General features: G+C 50.7%; 2 protein-coding genes across 3 annotated transcripts; both read right to left on the bottom strand.

Annotated features, from left to right (window-relative positions):
* Positions 1-5164: 5164 nt before the first annotated feature.
* On the bottom strand, positions 5165-10558 carry SSTR3 (somatostatin receptor 3). Its single transcript, XM_069002869.1, has 2 exons — positions 10388-10558; positions 5165-7332 (listed from the first exon to the last, which is right to left on the bottom strand). Exon 2 carries the CDS (start codon positions 7269-7271, stop codon positions 6066-6068), a length of 1206 nt encoding a protein of 401 aa, XP_068858970.1. The 5' UTR covers positions 7272-7332; positions 10388-10558; the 3' UTR covers positions 5165-6065.
* Positions 10559-13446: 2888 nt separating this feature from the next.
* RAC2 (Rac family small GTPase 2) lies at positions 13447-22223 on the bottom strand. 2 transcript variants are annotated; one of them, XR_011147929.1, is made up of 7 exons: positions 21798-22223; positions 18764-18835; positions 17469-17586; positions 15975-16037; positions 15438-15601; positions 14430-14564; positions 13447-13709 (listed from the first exon to the last, which is right to left on the bottom strand). XR_011147929.1 is itself a non-coding variant. In XM_069002871.1 (7 exons), exons 1-6 carry the CDS (start codon positions 21830-21832, stop codon positions 14434-14436), a joined length of 579 nt encoding a protein of 192 aa, XP_068858972.1. In that variant the 5' UTR covers positions 21833-22213; the 3' UTR covers positions 13447-13709; positions 14430-14433. The 2 variants fall into 2 exon arrangements, 1 of the variants encoding a protein (XP_068858972.1); XM_069002871.1 differs by having other exon boundaries at positions 15442-15601; positions 21798-22213.
* Between the last annotated feature and the right edge of the window lie 4330 nt (positions 22224-26553).

Genomic DNA, 26553 nt, shown 5'->3' with positions numbered 1-26553 from the left:
CCGGCTCTCTGTGCTGCGAGTGCACGCCTCTCCTGCCTGCACAAATCCCTCTGGATGTCTGACACGCGGGGGTTTGGCACGAGGAGGCTCCACTGCCGCTTGGCAGCACAGTCCCGAGCCTGCCCCTCGCACCAGTGAGAAGGGCAGAGGTCCGGCCGCGCTCCCCGGCTCCCCGCGGTGCCGCACCTGCGGCCGGCGCCCGATCCCCCTCTGCAGGGCGCGCCGCGCAGCGCCCGCGCCCCCCGCGCCGCTCGGTGCCACCCCTGCCCTGTCCCCCGGCGGCGTCCCGCGTGCCCCAGAGCACGGCAGGACCGGGATGGGCTCTCGCGTTCCCTCCGCCCGCAGCTCCGCAGCCGCTCCGGCTCCAGAGCACCGCAGGGAGCCGCGGCGGGGCACTGCCCGCCCAGGCACAGTTTGCCAGTCGAGGCATCCGTATTCCCGTGCCCCGGGGCCCTGTTTGTCACGCAGGGGAGGCTGCTGTGCTGCAGCCCAGGCACGTGTCCTTGCCCGGCTGCACTGACGTATGGGGCAGGCGCGTGTGTCTGTTTGTGCATGACGTGCTGAGTGTGAGACCTGCGTGAGCCGGCTGCGTGGTGTGTGGCGTTTGCATAGTTTATGCTTGGGAAGGCAAAGAACAGCAATTTTTCATGAGCAAATATTTGCATATTTTCCACTCGTTCGAGCAGATAAAGCATTTCAATTCTCTGCCGCATCCTCAGGAGAGCTAGGAGCATCTTCTTTTTTAAAGGTGTTTCCCTTCTTTGTATTCCCCTGTCTCTTTTCTCCGGAGGCTACCCCATTACAACAATGGATTAACTGCTTCTTGCCCCCTCCACACATCCCCCTTTGTTCCACAGCCCCGTACAACAGCTGAAACATGGCCTGGAGAGTTTTGCTGTTGCCTGCTCTGAGCTGCTGTGATTCCCTGCTGATGACAAATACAGCGGCTCCCTAACAACAGCTTCAAATGACTTTATGTGTGGGCTGTGTTGGTAACAGCCTGGAAACACACCCTCGCTTCTCCACACTGGAGCCCCTCTGCCATCACCATTCACCGCCCTTCCAGTTTTTCTCCTGAAGATCCACTGCAGAGCAGAAGGGTCACACTGAGTGGGTCCATGGCTGCCCCAGACCACTGTTGTGTGGTTGGGTTTGGTGGGTGGGTACGTGTGTGTCTGGAGGGCCAAGGGCAAGGCCCAGATGCCACCTCCCAGCCTGAGCCCATGCCTGGGCTGTGTGCATTAAGGAGAATGTGCTGCATTCTGGGCGTTCATGCCTAGGCCAAGCAGTACCTGCAGGTCTGGGTGTGCGTGCACCTGTGCAGGTGGCCCCACATGGTTTCATGCACACATAGATCTGCTTGAATCCGTGCATGGCATGAATATGTCTGTGTGTTTATCCAGATCCACGCAGTTGTACACACACACACACACACACACACACACACACACACGTGCATGCAATCATGCAATAAGCACTCATTTGCATGCATGCACACACAGCACATATCTGCTCTTGTTCTCTGACGTGTGCACACGAACTCTCTGACAGAATGGGTTCCCTGTGTCTCTATCACCCCATCTGTAATCACACGTTTACTGGGAAGAGGATTGCACAATGCTGCTGAAATCATTGCAGCCCTTTCTAGTCTTGCAGCTCAGATCACTACGTGACGAGAATGAAACCTTTTGTGCTGCACAGGGCTTGATGGAGCCCTTATCTCTGTGTCTCTGCACCCAGAACAGAAAAACTCTTTTCCATATCCGACTGGAGCAAATCCCCCCTGAACACATCCAGACTTTCACTTAGCCACTGCACACGGTCCCCACGGCCTCTGGGTTGCCCAGAGTCAACCGCACCATCGTTAAGGAGAGGGAGAGGGATCACAAGGGCAGTCAGATTAATGCTATTACCACAGAGAAGTCAAGGGATTCACCAACAGGGAGACAGTGCTGAGGAAAGAGCAGGGGTCAGGAGGCAATGACCTCCTGACCATCATTCCAAATGCCTGTTCCTATGAAAAACAGCCTGTAAATCAGTGGTGATAGTTGGAAGCATTTTGTGGCATTTGTTTTCTCCTCATGAATTTTGGACAAGAAATACCTTTTCTTTTCCCTCCCCCAGCCTTATTTTCTGTTCATCTTCATTTTTTATTTCCCCAATTTGTCACTGCAAAATGGGATACAGCCTGCGGCGGGGGAGGGGGGAAGAAAACACAAGACAGAAAAATATTATGCTTGTCTCTTTTCTTTTAAACCCCTATTTAATCTAAAGATCTCCATTCTTTTGCAGATCTCCCTGGAACACATTTTCTTTGCCCCAGCAGGCTGGCCTGCAGAGCTGCCTTGGTGGGAGCTCAGATTCCATGTGTCAAAATGATGTGTCTTTGGCACACTTGCTTGGTGCTGGCATTGCAGTGCTTGGGCTCTTAAGGGATGTTGGTATTTTAAGAAGCCAACAAGTCGACGGAGTTTCTTGAATGGTGATTTGCAGCAGATGGAGCTGCAAAGGCGTGTGAAATGAAGTCTCAGCTCAGTTAGATGGTGAAGGAGACTCTCTGTTAAGTGTGTTGGCAGCTGGGGAACTTCCCCCATCTCCCCATGGCAGCTGGGCAGCCACTCCACGGATAAGGAAACCCATCCTGTATCTGCCCCCCACCCACCTGAGCTGCTTCCTGCAAGGTCTTTGTCCCAGTTACATGCCTTCTTCAGTGCCTGGTCATCAACCATGAACAGTGCTACAAGCTCCTCAGATAATACAATTTCTGCTCTGTCCTACAAGGACTGCTCTGCAAGGGGAGTCCAGCATTCACCTGGCTCTGCTCTTCTCTGCAAGAGGAGCAACACAGACCAGAGTTTTAAGTGCTATGTTGTCCACCTATCCGACCATTTGGTAGTCAGTCTTTTTAATCTTTCTACCACTTGTTGCCCCTTATAGAGGCAGAAGCTTTGGCAGTCCATCCTCATTCTGCCAGGATTTCTTGGTTGTGTTTAATCCAGTAGATGTTGCGGGAGCTCCCCAAGAAACTAAAACAGAGGCTTTTTTTAGTCCAACAGACTGTATCCCACGCCCATGCATAGTTTGGCTGCTTTTCTGACTGGGGCCCACAGTGTGGGAAGCTGATGCATGGATTGAAGGAGGAAAAGATGTAAAGAGATAGCAGAAGACAGAAACTGGCTACCAAGTACTTTATTTTCCCTGTGAGCTGGGCCTGCACTCCTGGGTGTCCGACTGCCCATGCTCAGGGGAGCGCTGTAAGGGCAGCTAAGCAGTTCCTGTGTGATATGGCAGGCAGCTCAGCTCCTGAGGCTGAGCCTGCAGGCATGGACAGCTTGGCACCAGCTTCCCAGGCTTAAAGAGGAAACATGAGGATGTAGGATTCCAGGGGACAATCTTTGTCACAGAGGTGATGGCAGTACCAGTGGCTGAGAGCACAGCTGAATGCCTTTTGTTTGGTTGTGTCTGCAGTCCCTGCCCACCCTTCCTCTGCTCTCTAACCTGGCTAGGAGATGTCTCTTCACCTGACACCCTGTGACAGTCCTTTTCCAAACTCGGGTGTCCTGCACTGCAGGTCTCCTGATGCCTACCAGGCCTTCACGTCTTCTCACATTGCCTTTGTGTGACCTTGACTTTTGCTTCCTCATAAAGTGGTTCTGTTCCCACGAGCCTCAGCTGCTGCAGCTTGTTCTGCTTCCCAGTCCAGGGCTTTTGGCTTCTGTCCCAGCACACCCAACCCCATGCCTCCCCTTCTCTTACTTTCTCTCAAGTGACCTGTGAGGCATCTTCCCATTGCCCAGCCAGTTCTCATAACTGACCTTCCACAGGTTGCCTCCTGCAATATCTCTTGACCTCAGGGTGGCATGTGTCCTTCTGGTGGGTCCCTCCTTCCCATTTCTCAGAATGGTTTGTGGAGAAAACCGCCCCAAAGGGCTGTGGTATGAGGGTCATTTTGGTGGCTGTAGCTTAGCAATAGCATTCACGGAGAAGTTAAAAGTATGGGGACAGACATCTTAGCAGAGATGCAGGAATGAAGCCAAAGTGGAGAGGAAGACCTTCATCTCACCCACCCTTGTACAGTGCTGCTCTTCCAGCCTGCGCACTCAGATGGGCGCACCCACAAGTTCCCTCCAGCAGCCAGTGTGCAGGAGCAAGCACTCATCCAACTCCACAGCAGCGTGTTTGCTCTCCAACTCTTATCCAAGCATTCACATCCGCACTTAAACATCCTGCAACTGCATAAACACACTCCCTCCTCTGTGTTTGCATACACTTACACACATGTATGTCCCCTTAGGTACCCCTGCACACATGTGCACACCCCCCACAGATTAGCATCAGTGCCCAAGGCTGGCACCAGTCTCCCACCAGCCCTGACTCCTGGGTCTCTGATCCTCTTCAGCCATTCCCACACATGTACATTCCAGAGAACGAAACTGTGCCTACAGCTACCTTTGTGCACATGCAGACATGTAGTTTCTTCACCATCCTGAGCCAAATACTCTACCCCTTCCCACAGGATAAATTAATTCCTAGTATTGCCCAGACTCTTTACAACCACAGTTCTTACACGCTGGAGATGCCCCAATCTCCATCTGCTTCCTGGCCCCATCCTGTACTGGTGGATGCCTTGATCTCCTGTATTAGCCAAACATGACTCCATACAGAAGTTGGCTCAACTCAAAGACATGGTGTAATCTCAGCCAAACCTATAGCACCCCCTCTCCTAAACACACAGAACGGTTTTGCCCACCTGGCCTTCTAAGCCCAAAGGCTTTTTGTTTATTTACAGTAAAGCTTAAGGAGAGGAAAAGAAATGCTGCCTCCAACTCATGTCTCACTGTCTTCTTCTGTACCCTTGTTACACCTCCCACCAGGGTGCAGAGGCACCAGGAACACCCTGAAGAATGCAAGGTGAAGGAAAGAAATGTTCCATTTTTAACTCCCAGGTCAGTCTTGTCATTCTGCCCAGAGTCCATAAGAGCCCTGAAAAGAAAGAAGATGTTTTGAGCAGTCAGTGGTCTCCAGCCACGACCAGCATGGGCAGGAAATTTGTCCCAAGACTTTTTGAAGAACTACAGAAGGGCCAGCCACGCATGCAACTGGCTGGTATGTCTTTGCTGCAGACATTTCTCCTTCCTGTTCATCTTTTAAGGTAAACCTCTTCTCATGTTTATAAGGAGGGTATTCAAGGCACTGGGTTGCCTACACGTGGCATATGGCATTTGGGGACTTCCTGGAGGTGCCACCATCAGATGGCAGCCTATGCTCTCCACAGCTGGGTCATCTAAGGGCAGATCATCTGTCTAGGGCTGACCTTGCTCTCTCTGTACTGTCAGTGCCTATCACCTCTTCAGCTCTCCCTAAATGTAGTCTGCTCTTCACCTGGTGTTGCCAGATAAAAAATCATTTGCTCCTGGTGGCTAACACAACGTTTATTCTTCAAAAGCCACTGGCCTATGAACTGCACAATGCTTATTCTGTAGGAAGAAGAACTGGAAAGCAACCAGCCCAGCTGTGCCAACTTTTACCAGTTCACCAAGCAGTCAGGTATGACTTTGGGGTCACCAACCACAGGAAACCACCAAAAAGACTCCCAGGACAGAAGAACATATGTGTAAAGGAGAGGGAAATTATGTTAATGATTTCAGGGAAATGATTACCATATATATGTTTATTCTGGGAAAATCAATGAGCATGTATGTAAAATATAGTATATAAATGGGAGCTTTTTCTGTACTCAGCATGCATGATATTTTGGAGGAGATATCCCCTCATGCATCCAGCCAAATAAAGAATGCCTGCTTCTTAACGCTACATTAGTGTTAAGGAGGTTTTATTTTTACCAGTTTCTGGTAACACTGGTACTACACAAACCTCGGGTGTCTTTTCCAAAGCCAAGAAGAACGCCTTGCTTTTCCCACAAGATCATGGAGCCCTAGTGATCTTTAAGCAGACTCCTGGACTCTAACATTCCCTTGTATCCATGTCTCCCATTGCCTTTGAAAGAGAGAAGGTGAAGGGGATCCCATGTCCCAATGTCTCTTTCCCCTGCACCACCCCTTTCATCATAAATAACTGACATGCAACTTGTTGCTCTTTTCGCATCCCGCAGGCTCCTCAGGGAGCGGTTTTTGCTCATTGCTTTTTCCTTCTCCACTGCTTAGAGGACACTCCTGCCTGTCATTTCCATTCTGGGTGATCTTGCTGATCTCACCCTCTTCCTTTTCATCATCAATCTTCTCTGGGGGGCATGCTGGCACGTCCTGGCTCTGGACTCGGCGGGATGGCCTGAAGATGGCCCTGCGGAAGCCCTGCTTGAAGCGGTAGGAGAGGAAGCCATAGATGATGGGATTGGCGCAGCTGTTGGCATACGGCAGCACCACCACAAGGAAGTAGACTCCAAAGAGGGATGGCTCCTCTGGTAGTGGGCAAACAACATTGATTATGTTGAGGACATAGAAGGGGAGCCAGCAAAGGACGAAGACAGCCACCACAGTCACCACCATGCGGGTCACTCTGCGCTCTGAAAGCTTGTGCTTGGAGGACAGAGCCCTCACCCGCCTGCCAGAGGAGCGAACCTTCACAACGATCAGGAGATAGCAGAGACAAATCACCAGCAGGGGTCCGAAGAAGCCCAGGGTAGCAGTGTAGACGATGAAGCCAGCTCTCCACACCGAGGCAGGCTCTGGCCACTGGATGTGGCATGTACTCATCCCTAAAGGGACATCTGAGAAGACAACCACGGGCAGCACCACTATGGAAGACAGCACCCACACGGTTGCACTCACGGCCTTGGCCACCCGTGCTGTCCTCCATTTGGAGGACTTCCCTGGGTGGACCACAGCCAGGTAGCGGTCAACGCTCATCACCGTCAGGCAGAAGATGCTGGTGAACTGGTTGATGGCATCCACGGCCATCACCAGGCGGCACATGAAAGAACCAAATGGCCAGTAGGACAGGGCATTTTGCGCAGCCAGGAACGGCAGGCCCAGCATGAAGAGCTCATCAGCCAGGGCTAGGTTCAAGATGTAGACATTGGTCACCGACTCGCTCACGGAGTGCCGCAGGACCACATAAATGACCAGGGAATTCCCAGCCAGCCCCACCACACAGACAATGAGGTAGACCACGGGGATGAGGACACCGCTGACAACTACACCAGGGCTGACGGTGGAGGAGCTGTTGGGGGTGGTGAAGCCTGTCCAGCTACTGGAGGCATTCCCCTCCTCCGACACTGCCGGCGTGGGGAGGCTAAAAGCAGAGGTGTCCATAGCAGAGGCAGGGAAGAGGGCAGGGGGCAGTGTCCTTGCAGGATCAGTTAGCAATCTGCAGCTGAGAGGAGGAGAAAAAAAAGATTGATATTGGGGACATGACAGCTGAAAAAGCCACAGGTAAGATCACCACATTAACTGTGTGTTAGGTATGGGCAGGCATGGGGATTCAAGGGGAGATTGTGGACACTAGTGGATGCTGGAAAATCTAGGACAATATCAAACCCATCTAGTCCTGCAAGGCACAGTGAAGATAGAGGGACAAACAGGGAGATGGTTCAATGTGGGCCTCTCCTCTAGGGAAAGATCCTCTGGAGAAAGAACAACAGACTAGGATAAGGACAGGGAAGGTTTTCATTGCTAATGGATCCAATACCGAGGACATGGTCACCAGGGGCCTGGTTCCTATTTGTGAGTGGCAGGTGCTTTACAAACAAAAGAGGGAAAAGCATACAGTGACAAAGTGCCTTTCTGACTCTGACTTTCCTATTCTCTTGAGTATTTATTCTCCTGCTTGCTGAAGTTCTTTTTGGACTGGCCATCTTATTGTTAGCCCTATAGCAGAAAGAAAAGCACTTTCAATCCAAGCAGAGGGGCTGAGCTCAGCACCTGAGCTGAAGGGCAGTTGGTTTGTGTTATGCCAGTTTGAGAGTAAAGGAAAGATTAGTTTGGATACACCAAGAGGGATCAGTCCAGATCCCTCTTATCTCTTTTTTTCTTGTTCTCCCTGCCATTCCGTCCCTCTCCTTCTGCAGCCTGCAACACACAGCTGAAGGTAGAGGCTCTGCCTGCCCCACCTGTTTGCAACACCAAAGCAGTGTTCCAGCCTTCCTAATCTGAGGTGCCCAATTGCTCGTCACGTCAGGGTTTGGCATGGAAACAGCACTTGGCTCACTCAGAGAGAGCCTTGAGCAAACAAGCTCTCCTTTCACCACCAGCTTGCTGCTGATACGGGGTGGGGAGCTGCAGGGAGAGGACAGTTAAGGGACGGACGTGCCTTTTGTCAGGGCTCCATACGTGAAATACAGAGCCCAGCACATACTATGGACCAGAGACACCCTGGAAAACCTAATGCAGGGGGGATTTGTGTTTCTTTCAGGATTATTCCAGATCTGGAAAACATTTCTGGAAGTGTGGACTGACAAGGCCATCCTGCTGATGAATTAGGTCCTTGGAAGGGAGGATGACTTGGTGGAAGTGAATGGGGACTCTGAGGCTCACCTTTACTAATCTCAACAAATCTCTTAGGGCTCTGAAGATCCTTTTATATTGAATTAAAACTGAGGATGTCAAAGGAAAGGACTCCCAACCTTAACTACTTTCAGGATGCCAGAAACACTCCAGAGACTTTTCTCCCAGGTGATTCTCTGTAGCATCACAACTTTCTTCACAAATGTCTAATATTACAGTGTTTAGGAGGTTTTTTTTTGGTTGGTTGGGGTTTTGTTATTTGTTTGTTTGTTTGTTTGTTTTGTAGACATCATTCCAAGTTCTGGAAACCCTAGGGGAGACCTGAGCTTCAGATGGAGTCCTTGGACACCAGACAGGCAAACCCAACAGACTTCACAGATATATCAAGTTTTATGCTGAAAGAAGCTCATCTGATAGGCCCCATAAAAACACAGTTGAGCAACTATGTCTTAAGGCCATTTATACCGGCTATTGTATAAGTGTTTCTTGATTTAGAGCATTTGAGCTTTGAAGGACTGGGATTGTTTAGATTTTCTTAGTTTTCAGGTGCCTTGGGCTGTGACACACTGTCCTGATAGAAGCCCATCTCTTGGGGGCCTGCAGCACTGGGTTGTCCTACACATCATGACTGGCTGCAACGAATAAGCAGAGTAGGAAGTGATTTGAAGCTCTAAGTTCAAGGATCTTTCCTCTGATATTTTTTCCAATTCTGTTCAAGTGACACAAATCACTTGTTGGAGAAAAGAGGAGGGCAATGGCTGCTCTAGGGACAAAGATCCCTACAAAAGGTGGCAGAGGCCAGAACAGCATGTTAGTGAAAGGATGATCCTCTAAAAGGTGAAGACATAGATGGGAATCCCTTTGAATGTTCCTCCTGCATGCAAAGGAATTTAAAGAAAAAAAGGCCAAACATTTGGAGCCTTACAAATATCAAATATGGGTGGAGATACTCCTGCTGGGGCTGAAAAGCATTTGGAGAAGCTTTTGGGGTCCACACCTCAAAGCCGGTTGTTCAGGGTGTTGTTTAGCCATACAGTAAATCCAGCTCCAGGGTAGCTTCAGAAGCCCTATCAAAAATACTAAGGCATGCAAGAAAAGAATGGATTTCCTATAAATTCATTTTCCTGCTCAGGCAGCTGCAGGGGCAAGTCTTGATCTTTAAGCAGGTGTGGTCTGTTGCTGCCATTATAACTTTGCCAAGTACCATGTACCAGCTCAAATGTCATGTCACACATTTTGGCTATTTTGGCAGAAAAAACACTGGACACCGGTGCTTCATCTAGTTTGGATCCATTCTGCTGGTTTCTTTGGCAGCACATGCATGGGTAGGAGTTGGTGAGCAACCCTGGCCTCAGACTGATGGTGTGTTTGCATCCACTTGGATCTGCTCCTGATGTGGACAGCACCTGTTGCAAGAGGCTTGGGATCCTCTAACAGGTGCTACCAGAAAATGCCTGGTTCATGCAGCTGGAGAGCAGGAAGAAAGCAGAGAGGTAGGAAGAGATGGGAAATTGGCACTACTGCTTTCCTTAGGGAAAAAAAATATAAATATATATATGTATTTCTGCGTTGAATGAGAGGAGGAGGTGGATGCTGAAAGCTGAGCCCAGACCTGGTAACAAACCATGAATAGCAGCTAGGAGGGATAACACAGCCAAATAATCTGCAGCCCCTCATGACCCCCCTCCCTTTCTGTCCCCCGTGTTTCCCACGGCCCTGCTCCAGCTCAGGACTCTCCCGTCTCACCTCGGGGTTGAGCTCTCTCGCAGGGACCAGGCTGGACTGGCAGAGTTGGAGGGTCGGGAGCGGGGAGGGGGGGGGTGGTCGGCAGGTTTTCTTCTCTGGAACTGCAGACTTAACTTCTGCATGGACTCATGCCCGCGGGAGACATCTGGGAAGAGCGAGCAGAGCCGCCGGGTACTTACATGTCGTCGGGATGTACATTTTCCTCCGCTTCACCGGGAGAATCCGTGTCATGCTTTTCCCCTTCCCCTTTCCTAAACGCGACAGAGCGAAGCGCTCCTGGAGGGAGCGAGCCTCGCCGAGCGCTACCGGAGGCGCGGGTCCTTCTTCCCGGACTTGCCCATCGCCCCCGCCGTGCTTGGCGTGGGAAGGGGCCACGGGGCGGGCGGGGGGATGCGCGGCCCCTCAGCCCCACGCCCGTGGGTCTCCCCCCCACGCAGCCCCCGCCATCGGCGGGGCTCGGGCAGAGGGAGCGGAGCGCCGGTACCGGGGGACGGGTGCCGGCAGCCAATGGGCGCCACGCACGGAAACACCGGCAGGAGAAGGAGGAGAAGGAGGGGATGGACGACAGGGCAGGAGAACGAAGAAGAGCGGGGGGAGATATCGGGATGGAGAATAAAAGGGGGAGAGGGAGGCGCAAGAAGATGGGCAGAGGGATAAAGGGGAGCGCAGAAGAGGGGAGGATGAAGGAATGAGGAGTGCGGTAAAAGAAGCTGAAGACAGTGGAGGGAAGAGGGAGAGGAAGAAAAGAGGGATGCAGAGAGCAGCTGTGAGGTGGGAGAGTGGGCGGAGGGGGCGACTCGGCTCGGCTCCCCTGGGCGGGCACTCAGGAGACCGGGCCCCTGTTCCAAGGGTCATGCAGGCAAGACTGGTGCTGCTGGGAGCTGCAGGGACACAGCAAAACCTTCTGGCTGGCAGGGTGCTCAGAAATCGGCGTGGATGTTGAGCACACAAACCCTTCTCCCTTCTGTTCTGCCCTATGAGCACCTCCAGATGGATGGAGATACGGGCAGATGGACAGATAGTCTGTTTCAACTCTTTCTCCTCCCTGGCTCCACACACGATCTCTTGTCTTTTGCACCTTCATTGGGAAAATGTTGCAGTTTAACAGCCCCAAACTGTCCTAGCAGATTTCATCTGTGCTGGAAGGCATAGACCCAGAAGAAACGGATCTAAGAGAGAAATTAATCTCCTTTGTGCAAGCAGTTCTTCCAGGAAGGACATGAGGATTTCCCCATCCCATTCCCAGCACAAAGGGCTTCCCTTTCATCCTCACCCCCTTTCCTGCCCTGCAGCCAACATCAGTGACTCCTTGTGCTGTGCATCACCCAGTTCTTGACATTTGGCAATGTTATTGTGAGCATTTAAGCCCCTAGGGCAAATTCCAGCTTTAACAAAAGAAGACAGTATCTCTTAGAGCACAAAATAGCCAGGGTCTAAAATCTGGCATTCCAAACCTACTTGGGCAACTTTATGTGCAGCCAGTGCTGCTCAAAGGTGAGCTGATGAAGGCAGTACAGGACTTCAAAGCTGTCAGGCCTCTTTAGGCTAGAACTTGGCCACAATGCTGTCTGGAGACACACAAGAGAGAGTGGGCCTCATTGGGGAAGGAATGGCATGGGTAGCACCCAGAGGTTTTTCTTTACCATGGCAGGGCAGGTGTCTGTAGCACCATGCAGAAGTCCCTGAGCTCGTTTTTTAGAAGGAACAGAGCCACCCAACAGCAGAGTTCTACCCAGGCCTGCTAACCCTTGCAGGACTTGTTAGCATAAGCACAGTCATAAGATCACAAATTCCAGGTCTCCAGATCACTTCCTCAGTGCTCCGAGTTGTGTGCTCCGTTCTCTGCCTCAGCTCCAGTGGGGGGATGTGCTTAGATTGTGTTGGGAGGAGAGCTCAGCCTGTGCACCTCCACAGGTAGGCAGCTACACGAATTTTGTTTCACACACATGGTAGGCATTGCTGTACGTGATAGGGGATGGGGGAGACTGAAAAGGTAAAAGCCTACGCTTGAAAACTGGAGAGACGTAATAAACCACTGGGAAGATATAATTTTGAGTCATGCTTAGGATGTTTAAAGGAGGTTAGATCCCATTTTCAAGTGCTTTCACAGGCATATGCCCATACCAGAGGCTTCATTTTTGCTCTTCTGGGCTTAGGTTGACATAATTTACATTACCTTTGGGTGGGGCCTGGGCAATTAATCCAGCAGCCCACGTGCAGTGCAGGTATTTGTGGAACTCCCTGCCACAGGATGCCCGCCAGGGTTGCTCTGAACTCTATCAGTATGTAATGAGTCACATCACTGAATGAACTGCCTTATTCAGAGCTGACCATGAATTGAAATTGCAGGAGTTTCCCTGGCAGCAGGGTACCTCGTGGCCTTCACTGTGGCTGGTTGTACCTGGCATTACCAATGCACCTCCTCAGTGCAGGAAGCAGCCTTTGAAGCTCTGAAGTGTTGCTGCATCCGGAAGCAGCAATCTGGCTCAACTCCATGGTTTCTCTGTGCCCTCCTAGGACTGCAGGATTTTGCAGTGCCAATCATCACACCCTGAGCCCTCCTCTCTCCTGCAAGTAGTGGCAGTAGCAACCACCCTGTAACACTTACTCTCAAGTCCCTGCAATGCATCAGGAAAGCAGGTGCTCACAGCTGCCAGATCCATAGCACTGCTGGGACCACTCTCTTCAGCTTAATTTTAGAGTCTTGGAGGCAGTTTGTCTGGACTGATGACTCATTCCTCCCTCTTTAATTTTTTCCCTGCCCTCCCCCTTCCTATTCTCACACTGCCTGTGTCTGGCAGTGTGAGTGAGTGCCAGAGCTTAGGAGGATTAATCAGCAATGTGAAAGGATGTCCCCAGCAACCTGCAGGGGCAGTCCCCACAGAGAGGTGTCTGGGTCCAGGTGTTCCCTCCCAAAGCCTGCATCCCATCCTCTGTGTGGCGCGGAGGGGAGACAACTTTTCCTTTGAACACGTGGAGACTGAGAAGAGGAAAGGCAAAAGGAATGCAGGGGGCTCAGCTGGGAACTTAGCAGGATGAACTTAGAACTTGGAGGATGAATCAGGCCTGGTCTCATCATCCTACAGCAGCTGGGGCTCACCAGGCTCCGTGTGGTGCTGCCTGTGTTATCACTGCTGAATGAGGAGCACAGCAGGGAGGTGCCTCCAGCCCAGCCATCCCATTGCTCACGGCCTCAGGGCTGTGTCCCCCTGAGGTGCAACACATCATGGACATGACAAGAAGGTACCGTCTGTTTATTGGGTGTTATGCACTACGTTGTAACCTCAGGGGCCCGGGAGGAAGGGAAGGGGCAGGTGGGCAGGCAAGGTGAGAGCAGGGACGTTGTGCAAACAGACAAACCAGTGCTACAGACCCACAGCAGTCTTTCAAGCTGGCAGAAGTAAAAAGCAATGACCGCCCCAAGGTGCTGAGCTCCGGGTTGCTGGAGCCTTCACTCTCCTGTGTGCTGGGCAGCACCTGGCATCAGGACGAGGCCGGGATCTATAGCCAAAAACAGGACAGACCTCATAATACCAGCTCAGCTACTTTCCTGCTCTCCCTCCCTCTGCTCTGGTGATGGTGGGTGTCCGAAGGGACAGGGTCCAAACTAGCAAGCTCTCACTCTTCTCTCTCATCAAGATGTGACCAGCTTTGCCTCTTGTCCTGAAGCCTGTCTCCTCCCTCTGCTGCTTTGTACTGACATGGAGGCGGTAGGGACAATATGAGAAGTAAAGGAGGAGATGCCGCTTGCCAGTGATCAGTACAAAAAACCCCTTGAGGTGAGCAGGGCTTGGTGAGAGGAAGGGCTGCTGGGCAACTGCCATGAATAAGGAACAGCTTTATTTTCTATAGGCAAAGGCTATGGCTTCATAGCTGTCAGAGCAGGTCATCCCCAGGGCAGCCTGGATGTAGTTCCCTCTGTGGCAGAAGCTGACAGACAGTTCTTCTCTATGAGGGCACATGTGGAAAATCCGAAGCTGCCCCACATCAAGAGATGGGAACAAGCTTGCCCACAGCCAAGCAGAAAGGATGGGGAAGTTGATCCTGGGTTTATCATACCACGTCCTGTTCTTTTCCCAAGCAGGGTGTGCTGTCTCCCTCTCTCTCTTTGAAGGTGACCCATTCCAACAGGCTCACCAGGAACACAGTGGCCCTGACAATCTGGGTTCAGGAGCAGGAAAGCACCACTGGTGTCATCCCAGGGATCCCTGTCAGACTTACTTGCTCAGAGGAGGCTGCATGCCCGTTTCTTTGTCCGGGTGGGCTGTGGGCACAGGACTGCTCGGATGGCCTCGTCAAACACCGTCTTGAGGCCGCGCTGCGTCAAAGCTGAGCACTCGAGGTATTTCACAGAGTCTGTCAGGAGGAAAGCAGGTGTTGCAATGGGGGTAGGCAGTGGGGATACCCAGGTTTCTGCTCCTTGTGCTAGAAAGCAAGGCACCTGGCTCTTGCCTGAGCTGAATAAACACATCTCAGGTGATCAAAGACATTACACGTTGTCAGGACACATTTCACTCACTCAGACAGTCTTGACTTCAGGGCAAAGCTTGCCAGCTGCACTAGACCAAGGTTTGCCTGATGGCTACCCATGTAGCCACAGCAGAGCCATTGTGTGAGGATGACCATGTCATCCTGGCCAGACACTCCCTCTGCTGAACTCCTTCTTGAAGACTCCCTCAAGCTGTGTTTCTCACCCTCTCTCCTACATCTGTGTGCCACATCTGAGAAGATCTGAATGGTGGGGTGAGACACCCATACCTGGGATTGCACGTATAAGCCCCAGCAGACAGGGGCAGGGACAGGAAACTGCAGTTGCAACGCTTCCTGACAGAGGTTAAAAACCTCTCTTCTGCCTCTCTCCGGATATGGAGGAGTGGCCTCTGCCCACAGCGCAGCTGTGGCTTTCACAGAAGAAATATTGTCCCAGATAGAAGTAGCAGAGTAACAGGGGAGGAGAATGTGAAAGCAAGTAGTTGTGTGTGTTTGTGAAGGATGGTGACCAGAGAGAGGCACAAAACAGAGGGCTGAGGGGTTGAGTCTTCCTCAAGGAGCAGATCTCCTTCCTGAGTCTCCTGAAGTGCCTTTTGTCCCATGACCCTGGATGTGTCTCCTTGTGTCCCTCAGGGATACCACTGTGAGATACTTCTACAAAAGCCTCGTTAAATTGAGGGGAAGCCCTTTTCTTCAGCCTCTCTCCTTTCGGTAGGTCCAAGATGATTCCCCAAACACATACCTATTTCTTTGGCCAGAGCAAGACCCTGAGGATATGTTATGGGGGATAGCTTCTTCTCCTTCAGCTTCTCAATGGTGTCCTTGTCATCACGGAGATCCAGCTTTGTGCCCACAAGGATGATGGGAGTGTTTGGGCAGTGGTGCCGCACCTCGGGGAACCACTAGCAATGGAGCAAAATGCCAAAGATGTGAGAAGAAGACACACATATGGGCATGCACATGGGAAAACAAAGAGGCACTCCTGAAAAAAATGTCAGCAAGGTAGCTAACAGCCTGTCCTTCCTAATATAAGTCTGTGATCTGACAGCACAATAGCCCAGCAAGTTGAATTAGGCCCATTAGTAGAGTTGGCCACCTTCTTTGAAATGAACCAGAAAAGGCATCTGAAGGAGGCTTCTGACTAACAGAAAAGACATATGACCTCCTGAACCTAGATGTCCTAGTGGTATTCTCCACCCATAGTCACTGTTCTTGCAAGACCAGCACCAGTCGCAGCCCCCTCATTCCCTGGTGGACCAGGATACCCTGTCTCACCTTAGCACGGACGTTTTCGTAAGATGCCGGGCTGACAAGGGAGAAGCAGATCAGGAAGACATCCTGTAGGCATACAACCATGGTGCAGAGTTAGGTTGAGATGGCATGATGAAGCGGGGGGGGGAGGGAAGGTCTGTGTGGGCAACAACCTCCCTCTGCGGCAGAGGGCTGTGCTTGGGAAAGCTCTCTCTATAATACAAAAGTCCTGACTGCTGCTTCTTGCCTCTGGTGGAGAGAAGGATCTCTGCTCCCCTGAGTCATTGTAACCATAGCCACCATTATCAGAAGAGCCAAATGGTCAGCTCTGAGGATGGGGTTTTTGCGGTTTGCAGACTCATCCTCATGGGAAATGGCCTGACAGCTTCCTGCTCGTTCTTCACGGAACACCAGAGAGCTTTCAGGCCAAAGTAATTTTGCCCACAGTTGAGACAGACCTAGTTTCAGCCCAAAAAGTACACACACAGGACTCAAAGGAGGTAGAGTTTCAGCTCTCCAGGTAAGCAATTCTCCTGGGCATGGCAGAATTCAAATTTCCTTTAAAACCAGACCAAACCAAACCAGTACCAGCTCATCAAGGTTTTATCTATTTCATCCAGCTTCACCTAGCTGGAGCAGTGGTGCCAGACCCAGCCTATCCATTTCCATACTTCTACAACTATCAGAGACAAAAACCTTGGAGAAACATTCCTCCACCTATCCTTGGGAAATGTCCCAGGGTGGATGCAAGCATCTTGTTGAGAAATAGACCTGCTTGCACTGACTGCAGGCAAAAACACCTAATACCAGGTGTCTGATTTTTAGGTGGCTGAACCTAGCCCAAACAAGTAACTTCTAATCAATTCCTAAGCTTTTTGATTGTAGTGGCAACCTTCAGACCAATGTCTGATGGAGCAAAGTCTTACTGAGCTTGCCAAAAGACTGCTTGAAACAACATTCTCCAGGGAAGGTGATCCTTAAACCCTGAAATCACTCTGTCAGTGTGGTGAAAAACTGGTGAACACAGTATCTGAGGCACCCATTTTTTCTGCTAGAGGCACCAGCAGATCAAACACATGCCCACACATCAGATCTCTTTTAAAAGGCAGAAGTCAGAAGAGTGGGATTCACAGAAATGTGGCAAACTCCTGCCTCAGCTCTTAAATTCCATGAACCACCTTAACTTTACAAAAGGAAGGTTTTTTACTAGGGCTGTGTAAGGCATCTGCCCCACAAAAAGTCAGTGTCAGCTGGTCTCAAAAGTGCCTTTGAATGTTTCGTTCTCTTGCTCAGTTATACCAGTAATGGGAGTTCAGATAAAGGCTCCAAAATATCCTTAGATGTCTTTTAACTTTCAGGTTTCAAGGCAGTTGCATATCACCAGAGATATTCTCAGAAAAAGGCAGAGAGCGACAGTAACAATCCTGTCACTGTTTCAAGGCACATGTTGAGTTTTGCAGTGAGGTGTGGAGGTGTAGCTGAGGGAGGAGGGCAGGAGGGGCATGGAGTGTGACCCACCGTCTGCGGGTAAGAGAGTGGCCTCAGCCTGTCATAATCCTCTTGTCCAGCAGTATCCCAAAGTCCCAGATTTACAGGCTTGCTGTCAACCATCACGTTGGCAGAATAGTTATCAAACCTGAAATTCAGAGACATAGGCCATGGCTCAAACAGGAGAAGAGGGAGCCCTTCCAGTAGTGTAGGTGCATCCAGGAGCAAAGGGTGGGGGTTCCTCTTCTCTCCTCACCTGGGTGACACTGGTTTTCCATGAACCTCCACCTTATGGAATTCCCACTCAGCATCAACCTCCTCCCCATCATTCAGCTATCCTGGACAGGTGCCTGGCTGCAGCTCCACCTTTGATACCTTGCATGCAGGTCCACAAACTCTTTTCTTTTCCCATTTTTTTCCCAACATCCTTCCCACAACTGCATCTGCTCTAGAGCCAAGCCCCTCTCCTTCTTCTGTGTTCTAAGACCTAGTTTTATTCTTAGAAGTGAAGAAGAATCCATGTCTCTGTAGTTTGCTTCACTCCTCAACAGCCCTGCTGGAACTGAGGACAATGTGTCCCCTTGCTCTTTGACAACTCGGCTTGAAATATTTTAGGACAACTGTCAGGATTGCATGCTTAGGAGTAAAGTCTTGATAGAAAAAAAGGGTATTAAGGCAATAGAGAAGTTCCTACCCTCATCCTAGAAAATTTTATTTCCTGGTCCTTCTGGTAATTTTTTCCCAGACTAAGGGAAACCAGAGGGAGGGACCAACACAAAGGTCTTGTGAATGTGTTCATGGCATATGCACGTTAGAAGGGACACGATTCAGCAGTGGACTTGGCAGTGCTAGGCTAGTGGTAGGCTAGGCTAATGATCCCAGAGGTCTTTTCCAACCAATTCTACAATTCTGCTCCATGCAGAATCTATGACTGCTCCAATGACAGCAAGTGTCTTGGACAAGGAAGGAAGTGGGGTCCCATGTTTATCTACCTGCCTTCTCTTGGGTCTGACCCAGTTGTTGTAGCCTAGTGCCTGTTTGTCTTGGCTGGCAGGATCTCACCTGCTACTTGTACACTTAACAAGCCGATAGACCTTGGGTTGGCTTGAGTCTTTCAATGTCCTATTTATACCAGGGTTTTACAAGGTTGCTTCTGGTGAAAGGTGACAGATCCAAACTTAAAGACTCCTTCATTGGTTTGGCAGAGCTTCCTCTGCTTGGCATGGAGATTGTGATCCATGGAGTGCACAAGGGGTCACTGCACCTCTTTGCAATCTGTTTTCATGCCTCCCACCCGCTCCAGGACCTGTTTATGCGTTACTCACACAGTGGGGATGTATTCTCCTGGGAAGGCATTGGTGGTATAGCTGATAAGGAGACAGGTTTTTCCCACAGCCCTGGAAGAGAAAGAAAACAATAGCAGGAATTCATGGCAGTGCAGGCAGTCTTGCTAGGGTGAGATGGAGATGGGGCAATCCTTCCACACCTCTAACCCAGCCCTATCAGTAGACCCCTGAAAGCAGAAATGCATTCACAGGAGCAGAGAGTGCATAACCACAGGTTAGAAAGCTGGCAGGAAGAAAGACAGGATGTCACCCAGAAATGTTTGTTGTCTTTGAGCACTAAGGCTTGTTTTTACGGTCTAGTACAGAGATCACTCAGCTAAAACGCATCCACTCTGCGATGGAGGTGGGAGCCCATGTTGCAGTGCATGCAGAGTGCTGTAGGCTCGCAGCCAGGACAAGGTGAGTTGCCTCAGTGTGCCATGACAAAGCTGCCATGCCAGCTTCAGCACTTGAGTACAGGCACTCCCACCTGCTTTTCAGGTGCTGTGGCCAGGAACTGGTAGCAGCTTTTCCTGACTTACCCAGTCTTTCCCACCTACAGTAAGCTGCAGCAACACCTGCACAGAGAGCTGTAAGGAGACAAAAAGGTGCCTGCCCCCATGGCAGATGGAGGCTGCTGGTGGTGTTTCTGATCTAGAAGCTGGTCCTTTCTCTCCCCTTGGTCTCCCACACACACATGCTGCAGCAGGGTGGAGAGCAAGGCAGCAGCACAGTCCAGACTGGGTGAGAGTACTGGCGGGATAAGGAGCAATAAGGCTGTCATGTGGGGGAAGGAGGTGTCGTGGGCAAGGTGAAGCCTGTGCTGAGGGAAAGAAGTGCAGAGAACTTCTTTCCCTCACCACAGAAGGTGGTTAGAAGAAAATAAAGCAGCCAAGACAGGTGTTGGGAAGAAAATCCTTCTCCTGCTGGGATGCTGTTTCTCAGGTTTGTGTGGCCTGGGAAAACTTGGCCATGTTTCAGTTACAGAACACAGGAAATGCCTCAGCTAGCACAGCCCAGGATGAGGGAGAGGCCTTTCCTGGGCAAAGGCTGGAATTCTGCTGCTAGGGATGCTCAAACCACCTCAGCCATGCCTGCAAAGTCCCCTGCCCCAGGGCTTCAGCTCTGCCTTTTTGTGTGCTCTTGACAGGCACCCTGGTCACAAGGCAGTTGCCTCTGTCACTGGACTGTGTGGCAGCTGAGAAGGAAGCAGAGCTCTTCAGTGTGCTCTGATATTTGTTTCTTACTCCTGCCACCCCCCTTTCTTAGATCCTCCTCTCTCTGTCCCTGCTCTTTCCCCAGGTCCCTTGCTTCCTTCTTATCATAGAGCTACTGAGGGAGCTGAAGCCCTACAGGAAATGCCTCAGATCTATGGGCCTGCGAGTGGATCAGTTGTGGAAGAGGGGGACGTTCTGAACTGGTGTGGTTGAACAGAGAGGTGCACAAAGGGTCAGTGAAGGGGTGAAGGTTACAACACAGAGCTGAGGTTAGTGGCACCTGCAGGCTCCTGTGATTGAACCCAGGGCATGTTAAGAGGTCAGTGATGTGTGATGGAGGGGCTGTGGGGGCACAGCAGCTATGGGACAACACGTGAGCTGAGTGAGAGGAGAAGGTCCTGTGGCTTTTAGGGTTGAACCAAGAGGGTAACATTGCTGGCATGGCTGGGAGGGAAGTGAGGGGTGGGGAACCAAGAGCTCAGAGCAGTGGGGGTTGTGTGGCAAGATGGTGAGAGGTGTACAGAAGTGCAGTGTACAGAGAAGCAAAATGATGAGACAGAAGACATTTAAGAGGAATTGAGGTCCTAGGGGTTGAGAACAGAGCATGTGGTGGGGTTAACCATCATATGAGGTGGATGCTGCCTTGAGGGAAGGCTACAGAGTTGGTGCTGTGTGTGAGGGGCAAACTGGGGGGTGGGGAACTGGGTAACAGATAAATGCCCAGTGGAGTTGTTCATCCAGCTCCAGCTTAAAACCTTCAGGGGACTTTTCTTACAGGCTAGTTTTTATTTGGGGTTCTGTCTTTCCTTGTCCCTCTTCCCCATCCCCTTGCCTCAGCCCCTGAGAACGTCTGACACGTACTGTTTTGTGTGCAGACATCTTCTTTCCCAGGCCAGTTCTAAAGGAGGAAGTGACTGTGGGGAGCAGCACTGCTGTAAATGTCTCTTCATCTGCCACCTTACAGCTGCCCCAGATAATAGTCTGGCCAGCTTCTAGGTAGAAAGGAATCAAGCTAATCCATTCCAAGCACAGACTCTCCTCCTTCCCTCCCTTGCATTTACTCATCCCACAGGGCAAGAAGATGCTCTGTCCGCTCCATCCCTTCTGCCCCAAGCAATGATGACTGCTTAACTCATTGATGGCTTGGATCAGGCCATTTCCAGGCATCAGGGGACATGGGCAGAGAAGCCACCATGTTGTGAAGGCAAGGTTTTGTTACCTCCCACTCCCGAAGTGCCCTATACTTATGCCTATCCCAGTGGAAAGAGCTGCTTCTCCATGTGCCCACAGAGGCCCCTTGCCAACAATCTCCACCACACTCCAATACAGAGATTACCTGCTGAGAAAAGCTGAACATAGAGATCCTGATAGACATCCTGCCAGGACCAGAGCGCCATGCCCTCTCCCAGTCATTCCCAGTGAGCAGATGGCTTTCAAGGAGCCATTCAACTGCAGGGGAGCACTTGCACCTCATGGGTTTTAAATCTAACTCCTCCTGCCTACAAGCTGAATCTGGCAGGAACACCATCACCTCCTGCGTGTGGGACAGACCTGCTCCACTTTCCACGGATGCAGATGGAAATGCAGATGGATGATCTGCATTTCCATGCAGATGCCCTGCGAAATGCCCTCTTCATGCTCCCCAGAGGAATGTCCCCTGCCCCGGGGAGAGAGGAGTGAGCATGCCTGCAGTAGCAGCAAGCCTGCAGAAGGTCAGAAGCAAAGCCAGGGAAGTCTCACCAAGCAGCCACTTTTTTCATGCCCCTGGTCACAGCCTGTCCCGCCCCGCACCCGCAGCAAACCCGCAGGGTACGTACCCGTCTCCCACCACGACACACTTGATGGCTTGCATGGCTCTGGACCCGTGGCGGAGGACGGAGCCCGAGGCAAAGGGAAGTCAGGCCAAGGCAAACAGCAGGGAGGGATGGGCAAATGTGGGTACCAGAACAGCAGGTTGCAAGGAGGGAGGAAGTGGAAGAGGGAACTTCACTCGCCGATCACCCTCCGGTCCCTCCGCCCCTCCACCGCAGCGGCAGCTCTGTGGCCGAGGCCGTTGCTGAAGGCGGAGCAGGCGTGACTTCTTGGTGGGGACGATGGCTGCTGTAATATTTCTTGTTCTCCCTGTGTGTCTCACCCACTCCCATTCCACCTCATCCAAATGAACAGCGGGGGGAGGGGGGGAGCACCAAACTGATTTTCCAGGGGAGCTGAATAAGGGTTAGAAAGCGGGGTGAGAATGTGGAAGGGTGGATTTTCTCCTCCCTCCTTTATCATCCAAGCTTTGGAGGAGGAGTAAGCAGGGAAGGGAATCTGAAGTGGGAGTAGTGGGGTGATGAGGGGCAGTGAAGGTTTTTCAGGTCCTCCCAGTGCCCCTAAGTGTCAAGGGTGAAACATCACAAGGAACAATACTGTGAAGGCTGAACAAGGAAGTCACGCAGCCTCTCGAAAGCAGCTGCCACCCAATGGCTGCTCTATCCCTCCCCTCCTGTGGGGATAAGGTACTGCTGCACTTCCTCCCCTGCCCAGACTACTGCTACAAGAAAGTGCTGTGTGAACCTGTGTGTTCACCATGAAGGCGAGCAAATGCATCAAGGGGTGCAAGGAACTGTTTTCTCTCTCGTTACAGTACCATGAGAGCCAGGACTGGATGGGAGAAGCCCCTGCAAACCAGTCTCTCCCTATCCAACCTCTCCACTAGTTTTGTGCAAAAGTGGCCAGTGGGAGCTGCTGCCAAACTTCTTATATCTTAGAATCATAGAATAGTTTGGATTGGAAGGGACCTTTAAAGGCCATCTGGTCACATTCCTTGCAATGAGCAGGGACATCTTCAACAGCTTTGCTCAGACCCCATCCAACATGACCTTCAATGTTTCCAGGGATGGGGCATCCACCACTTCTCTGGGCAACTTGTTCCAGTGTTTTACCACCCTCATCATAAATAACTTCTTTCTTATATATAGTCTGAATCTACCCTCTTTTAGTTTAAAACTATAGCCCCTTGTCCTGTCACTAAACTAAAAAGCCTGTCCTTGTTCTTTCTTAAAGGTCCCCTTAATGTATTGAAAGGCTGCAGTAAGGTCTCTCCAGCTCCTTCTCTTCTTCAGGCTGAATAACTCCAACTCTCTCAGGCAGTCCTCACTGGCCTCAGAAAATAAAGGATTTTTAGAGCTAAGAAGAAGGAAGCAATTACCCTAAAAAAGAAGAGACAAGAGCAGAATGATCCCAGGAAGCTTTACTCCTTCCTTTCCATTATCGAAATGAGGGTTTGCCTCCTCTTCCTTCCTTCTCCTCCCATGCAACATTAAGCCTTGAAAAGAATGTATGTGTGCACATGCTCCAGCCTGAACTGGTGAGTGGATGGGCAGGAGATGGGTTTTATAGAAGATGGGATATGGTGGCACAGAACTAATTAAGAACTTCCAGGCTTTTTCAGGAGGCCAGTTAGAGCAAGAACAGTGGGTTTGCAGCGGGGATGTTCCTGAAGGAAGGAACTCTTGAGTAAAATGTTTCTCCAAAGGCTGATGACCTCTGTGCTGCTGCAGCCACAGGAGGCTGTTGCGACTGACCTGCTCTGGAGGAGAGCGCTCCCAGCTGTCACTCAGCACTCGCTACAACCCAGAAACCTTCAGCCATGGGATGTTTCCAAGTCTTGCCGCTATTTCAGAAGCACAGAGTGACCAGCTGTACGAGGTGTTCCCTCTGTGGGTGGTAGGGAAAGGGGAGGAAGGAAACCCACTGCCACCTCTGCAAGCGAGAGCAGGAATGGGACACAGGAATACAGGTCAGAGAAGGACATAAGAGAGAGGGACAAAGCAGGTTGGAAAAAAAGAGTGAACATCTGGAGTGAGAAGGATGGTGACTGAGCAGGAAAGAGCTAGGGAGAGCTGGAGTATACATTGAGTCTTACCTGGGAGGGAGTAATATAGGGATGCTAGGGACAGATTCAAGCTAAGGGTGACTGGATGGAAAACCAACCAGTGGCATAGTAGGACCTGGTGGCAGGCATGAATGAGGACCACTGACCTGCTGAACACCTGAACACCAGTGTTTGCTTTTGTCCTCGAAGTCTGGCATATGGACTTGTGGGACTGGCAGTGTGGAAGGGACTGGAGAAGAAGAAGACCAGTTAATTGGTCAGGGAAGAGAGATTGTTGTGGAAACCCACGTTCAGGTGAGCCCCATGTAAAAGGCACTGTAATTCTGCATGTCCAACAATGAGCTATGAAGTCCTGGCAAGAGCCCATTTCTGGGCAAATTACTTTTGGAGGATAATTCCCTGCAGCTGCAATGGACAGCCAGTTCCTGTCCAGTCAGAGGTCCGTGCTGTGAATCTATAAACATCCTTCCTCCACCAGTGCCTCTGTAGAGGGACAACAGGGATCTACATAAAAGCTTTCAGGATATTTCTTTCCATCATATTTAAATGTGATTAAATGGGATCGTTTAAAAATGGGATATTACACTCAAATAACACATACAGTAATCACTCTAAGAACAACTGGCACCTGCTGCATTAAAACCTTTCATTTGTACACGCTGCAGGAAAAGGAAGGAACCTGCAGGAAATAGGCCCATAACCCTGGACTGAGCACATACAGATGTGTTGCTGCTGCTCTGATGTCCTCTCACACCACCAAGAGGTACTCTTGACACAAGCTTCCTTCTTCATGGGCAGCAAGGCACACGTCTGGGGTTTCTTGTTCCCTTTGCAGAGTTGGAGGGACATGCTAATGGGAATTAATTGCTCAGTGAGACACTTTTGTTCTGGGAGGCTTTCAGGGTCCTGAGCTGGATCACCTCAGAGCAGCCCGGATGTGCTGGGCTTGCATGGCACCCATGTGAGACTGCAGCCCAGGGAGGAAATGCATGATGCTGTTTTTCCCCCACAAGGACCCAAAGCAGTGAGGACCACCTATCTCTCCCTCTCTTTCTGTGGTGTTCTACCCGCTCAAGGATGATGGAAAAAAGGTAAGGAGGCTCTTTCAGAAATGATGTTTGCACATCACAGCCCTGTACAGGACGGCAGGAGCTGAGCAGGAGGCTTGTCCTTCAGCACAGGCAGAATAGCAGGGAGGGTTCTTTCATGGAGGCAGCACAAGGCTCATCTCTTTGCACACACAGGACATGGTCACAGCACGTCTTCTCATTACCTTGAGCCCTGATAGGATTTATTTGATGTGACCTCTCTCTCAGGCAGTTCTGAGTGGCCATGAGAACTTTTCTCTGTGCACTGGGTGCCCACCAGGGTAAACATTAATTTGCTTCAGCCTGACGAGGCTGCAAACTCTCCTCACTTCCTATATTCCCCTTTTGCACCTTCCCACTTCCCCTTTGACACAGCTTCATACCATCTGTCTCCTGCTTTTAGTTCTTGCTTTGCTGCTACTCTTTTCCAAAATTCCCACTCCTTCCAGTTGCTGCTTCCCCTCCCGCCTTCATGGCTGTGGTTTCTCAGACTGCCACAGTTGCTTGAAAAGCCTGTCCTGACTTCAGAGCTCAGATCATAACTGAAGTGGGCGATGATTTTCTGCAGTCCCTCTTAGAGAGGCTGTGGAGTTGTTTCGTACAGGGTCTGTTTTCTGATGTGGCCCTCCTCTCCAGCCTAAATTTGTTCAATCAAACTGAAGCTTAGAAAAAGTATGAAGTTTCCAATCCAGCCTCACTGAACACAAACTACCTACATTTACATCCATCATAAGCAACTCAACTTGCAAAAGGTGCTTACTACTGCAATCAGGGGCAGGTGGTCCGTTCCTGACACCTTGTGTCATGGATGCTTCTCCGTCTTTGGAGCGTGGCTGCTCTCAGCCTTTCCACTTTGGGCCAAAACAGCAGGTCCACGGCCATCTTCCTGCCTGGAGCACTGAAAGAGGTTCACCTCCTCTTCCTCCTCTTCTCCATTATGGATGTGGGTAAGCAGAAGAGCATGGCACAAACCTTTGGGCTTCAGGTTCTTTGTGATGGTTGTTTCACACGTGCACTTCCCCCAGTCGAGAAATTGTTCACAGACACTAAATCATACCGGGTTTTTGTGGCTTGCCCTTATCTGGTTCTCTGTACTTCTGCAGGTCCCCAAGGATGCTGATATGGGTTTCCATTCCCAGAGACATTTTACTCTCAGGCAGTGACAACCCCCATCTCGGTGATACCAGTCTGCCACTTTATTGGCAATAAATACAGATCAATATCTGACTGTGCATTCTTTCCCACAAGGTGCTTAGACAGTTGAACAACATTTTTCACCTGCCTGCTGTAGAAGGGAGGTAACAGGGACTAGAGATTATATGTGTGAATTCAAACTTGAGTGTCAGCTGCATGACTTGACTCCCCTGCCTGCTAGCACTTTCATATGTTATCAGATGTTAGATATACTGTGTTTCGTAAATACACATCTAATACATATCTTTGCTTGTAAGAGATGATGTCTTCTAGGAAGGCTGCACCAGGGAAGTGAAAAGAGCTGTTTAGAGTACTAAGGAAATCTATAGCTACTCTGTTTTACAAGACTAATATTTCCTGAACTACCAAAGTAAAATCTTGTGCTTCCCTTCTACCATTTTATTTCAAAGACAT

The sequence above is a fragment of the Aphelocoma coerulescens genome, chromosome 1A (genome assembly GCF_041296385.1).
Source record: "Aphelocoma coerulescens isolate FSJ_1873_10779 chromosome 1A, UR_Acoe_1.0, whole genome shotgun sequence".
In the NCBI taxonomy this organism is placed as follows: Eukaryota; Metazoa; Chordata; class Aves; order Passeriformes; family Corvidae; genus Aphelocoma; species Aphelocoma coerulescens.
Note: the sequence above shows the minus strand (reverse complement) of the source record. Positions and strands in the feature narration are given on the sequence as shown.

Excerpts from the sequence above, each read along its gene's own strand:
- SSTR3 (XM_069002869.1), bottom strand. The coding sequence starts at position 7,271 with ATGGACACCTCTGCTTTTAGCCTCCCCACGCCGGCAGTGTCGGAGGAG.
- RAC2 (XM_069002871.1), bottom strand. The coding sequence starts at position 21,832 with ATGCAAGCCATCAAGTGTGTCGTGGTGGGAGACGG. Across the intron at positions 15,602-15,974 it reads ACGAAAACGTCCGTGCTAAG|TGGTTCCCCGAGGTGCGGCA; the intron begins GTGAGACAGGGT and ends CTCCATTGCTAG. Across the intron at positions 14,565-15,441 it reads TGCTCTGGCCAAAGAAATAG|ACTCTGTGAAATACCTCGAG; the intron begins GTATGTGTTTGG and ends TCCTCCTGACAG.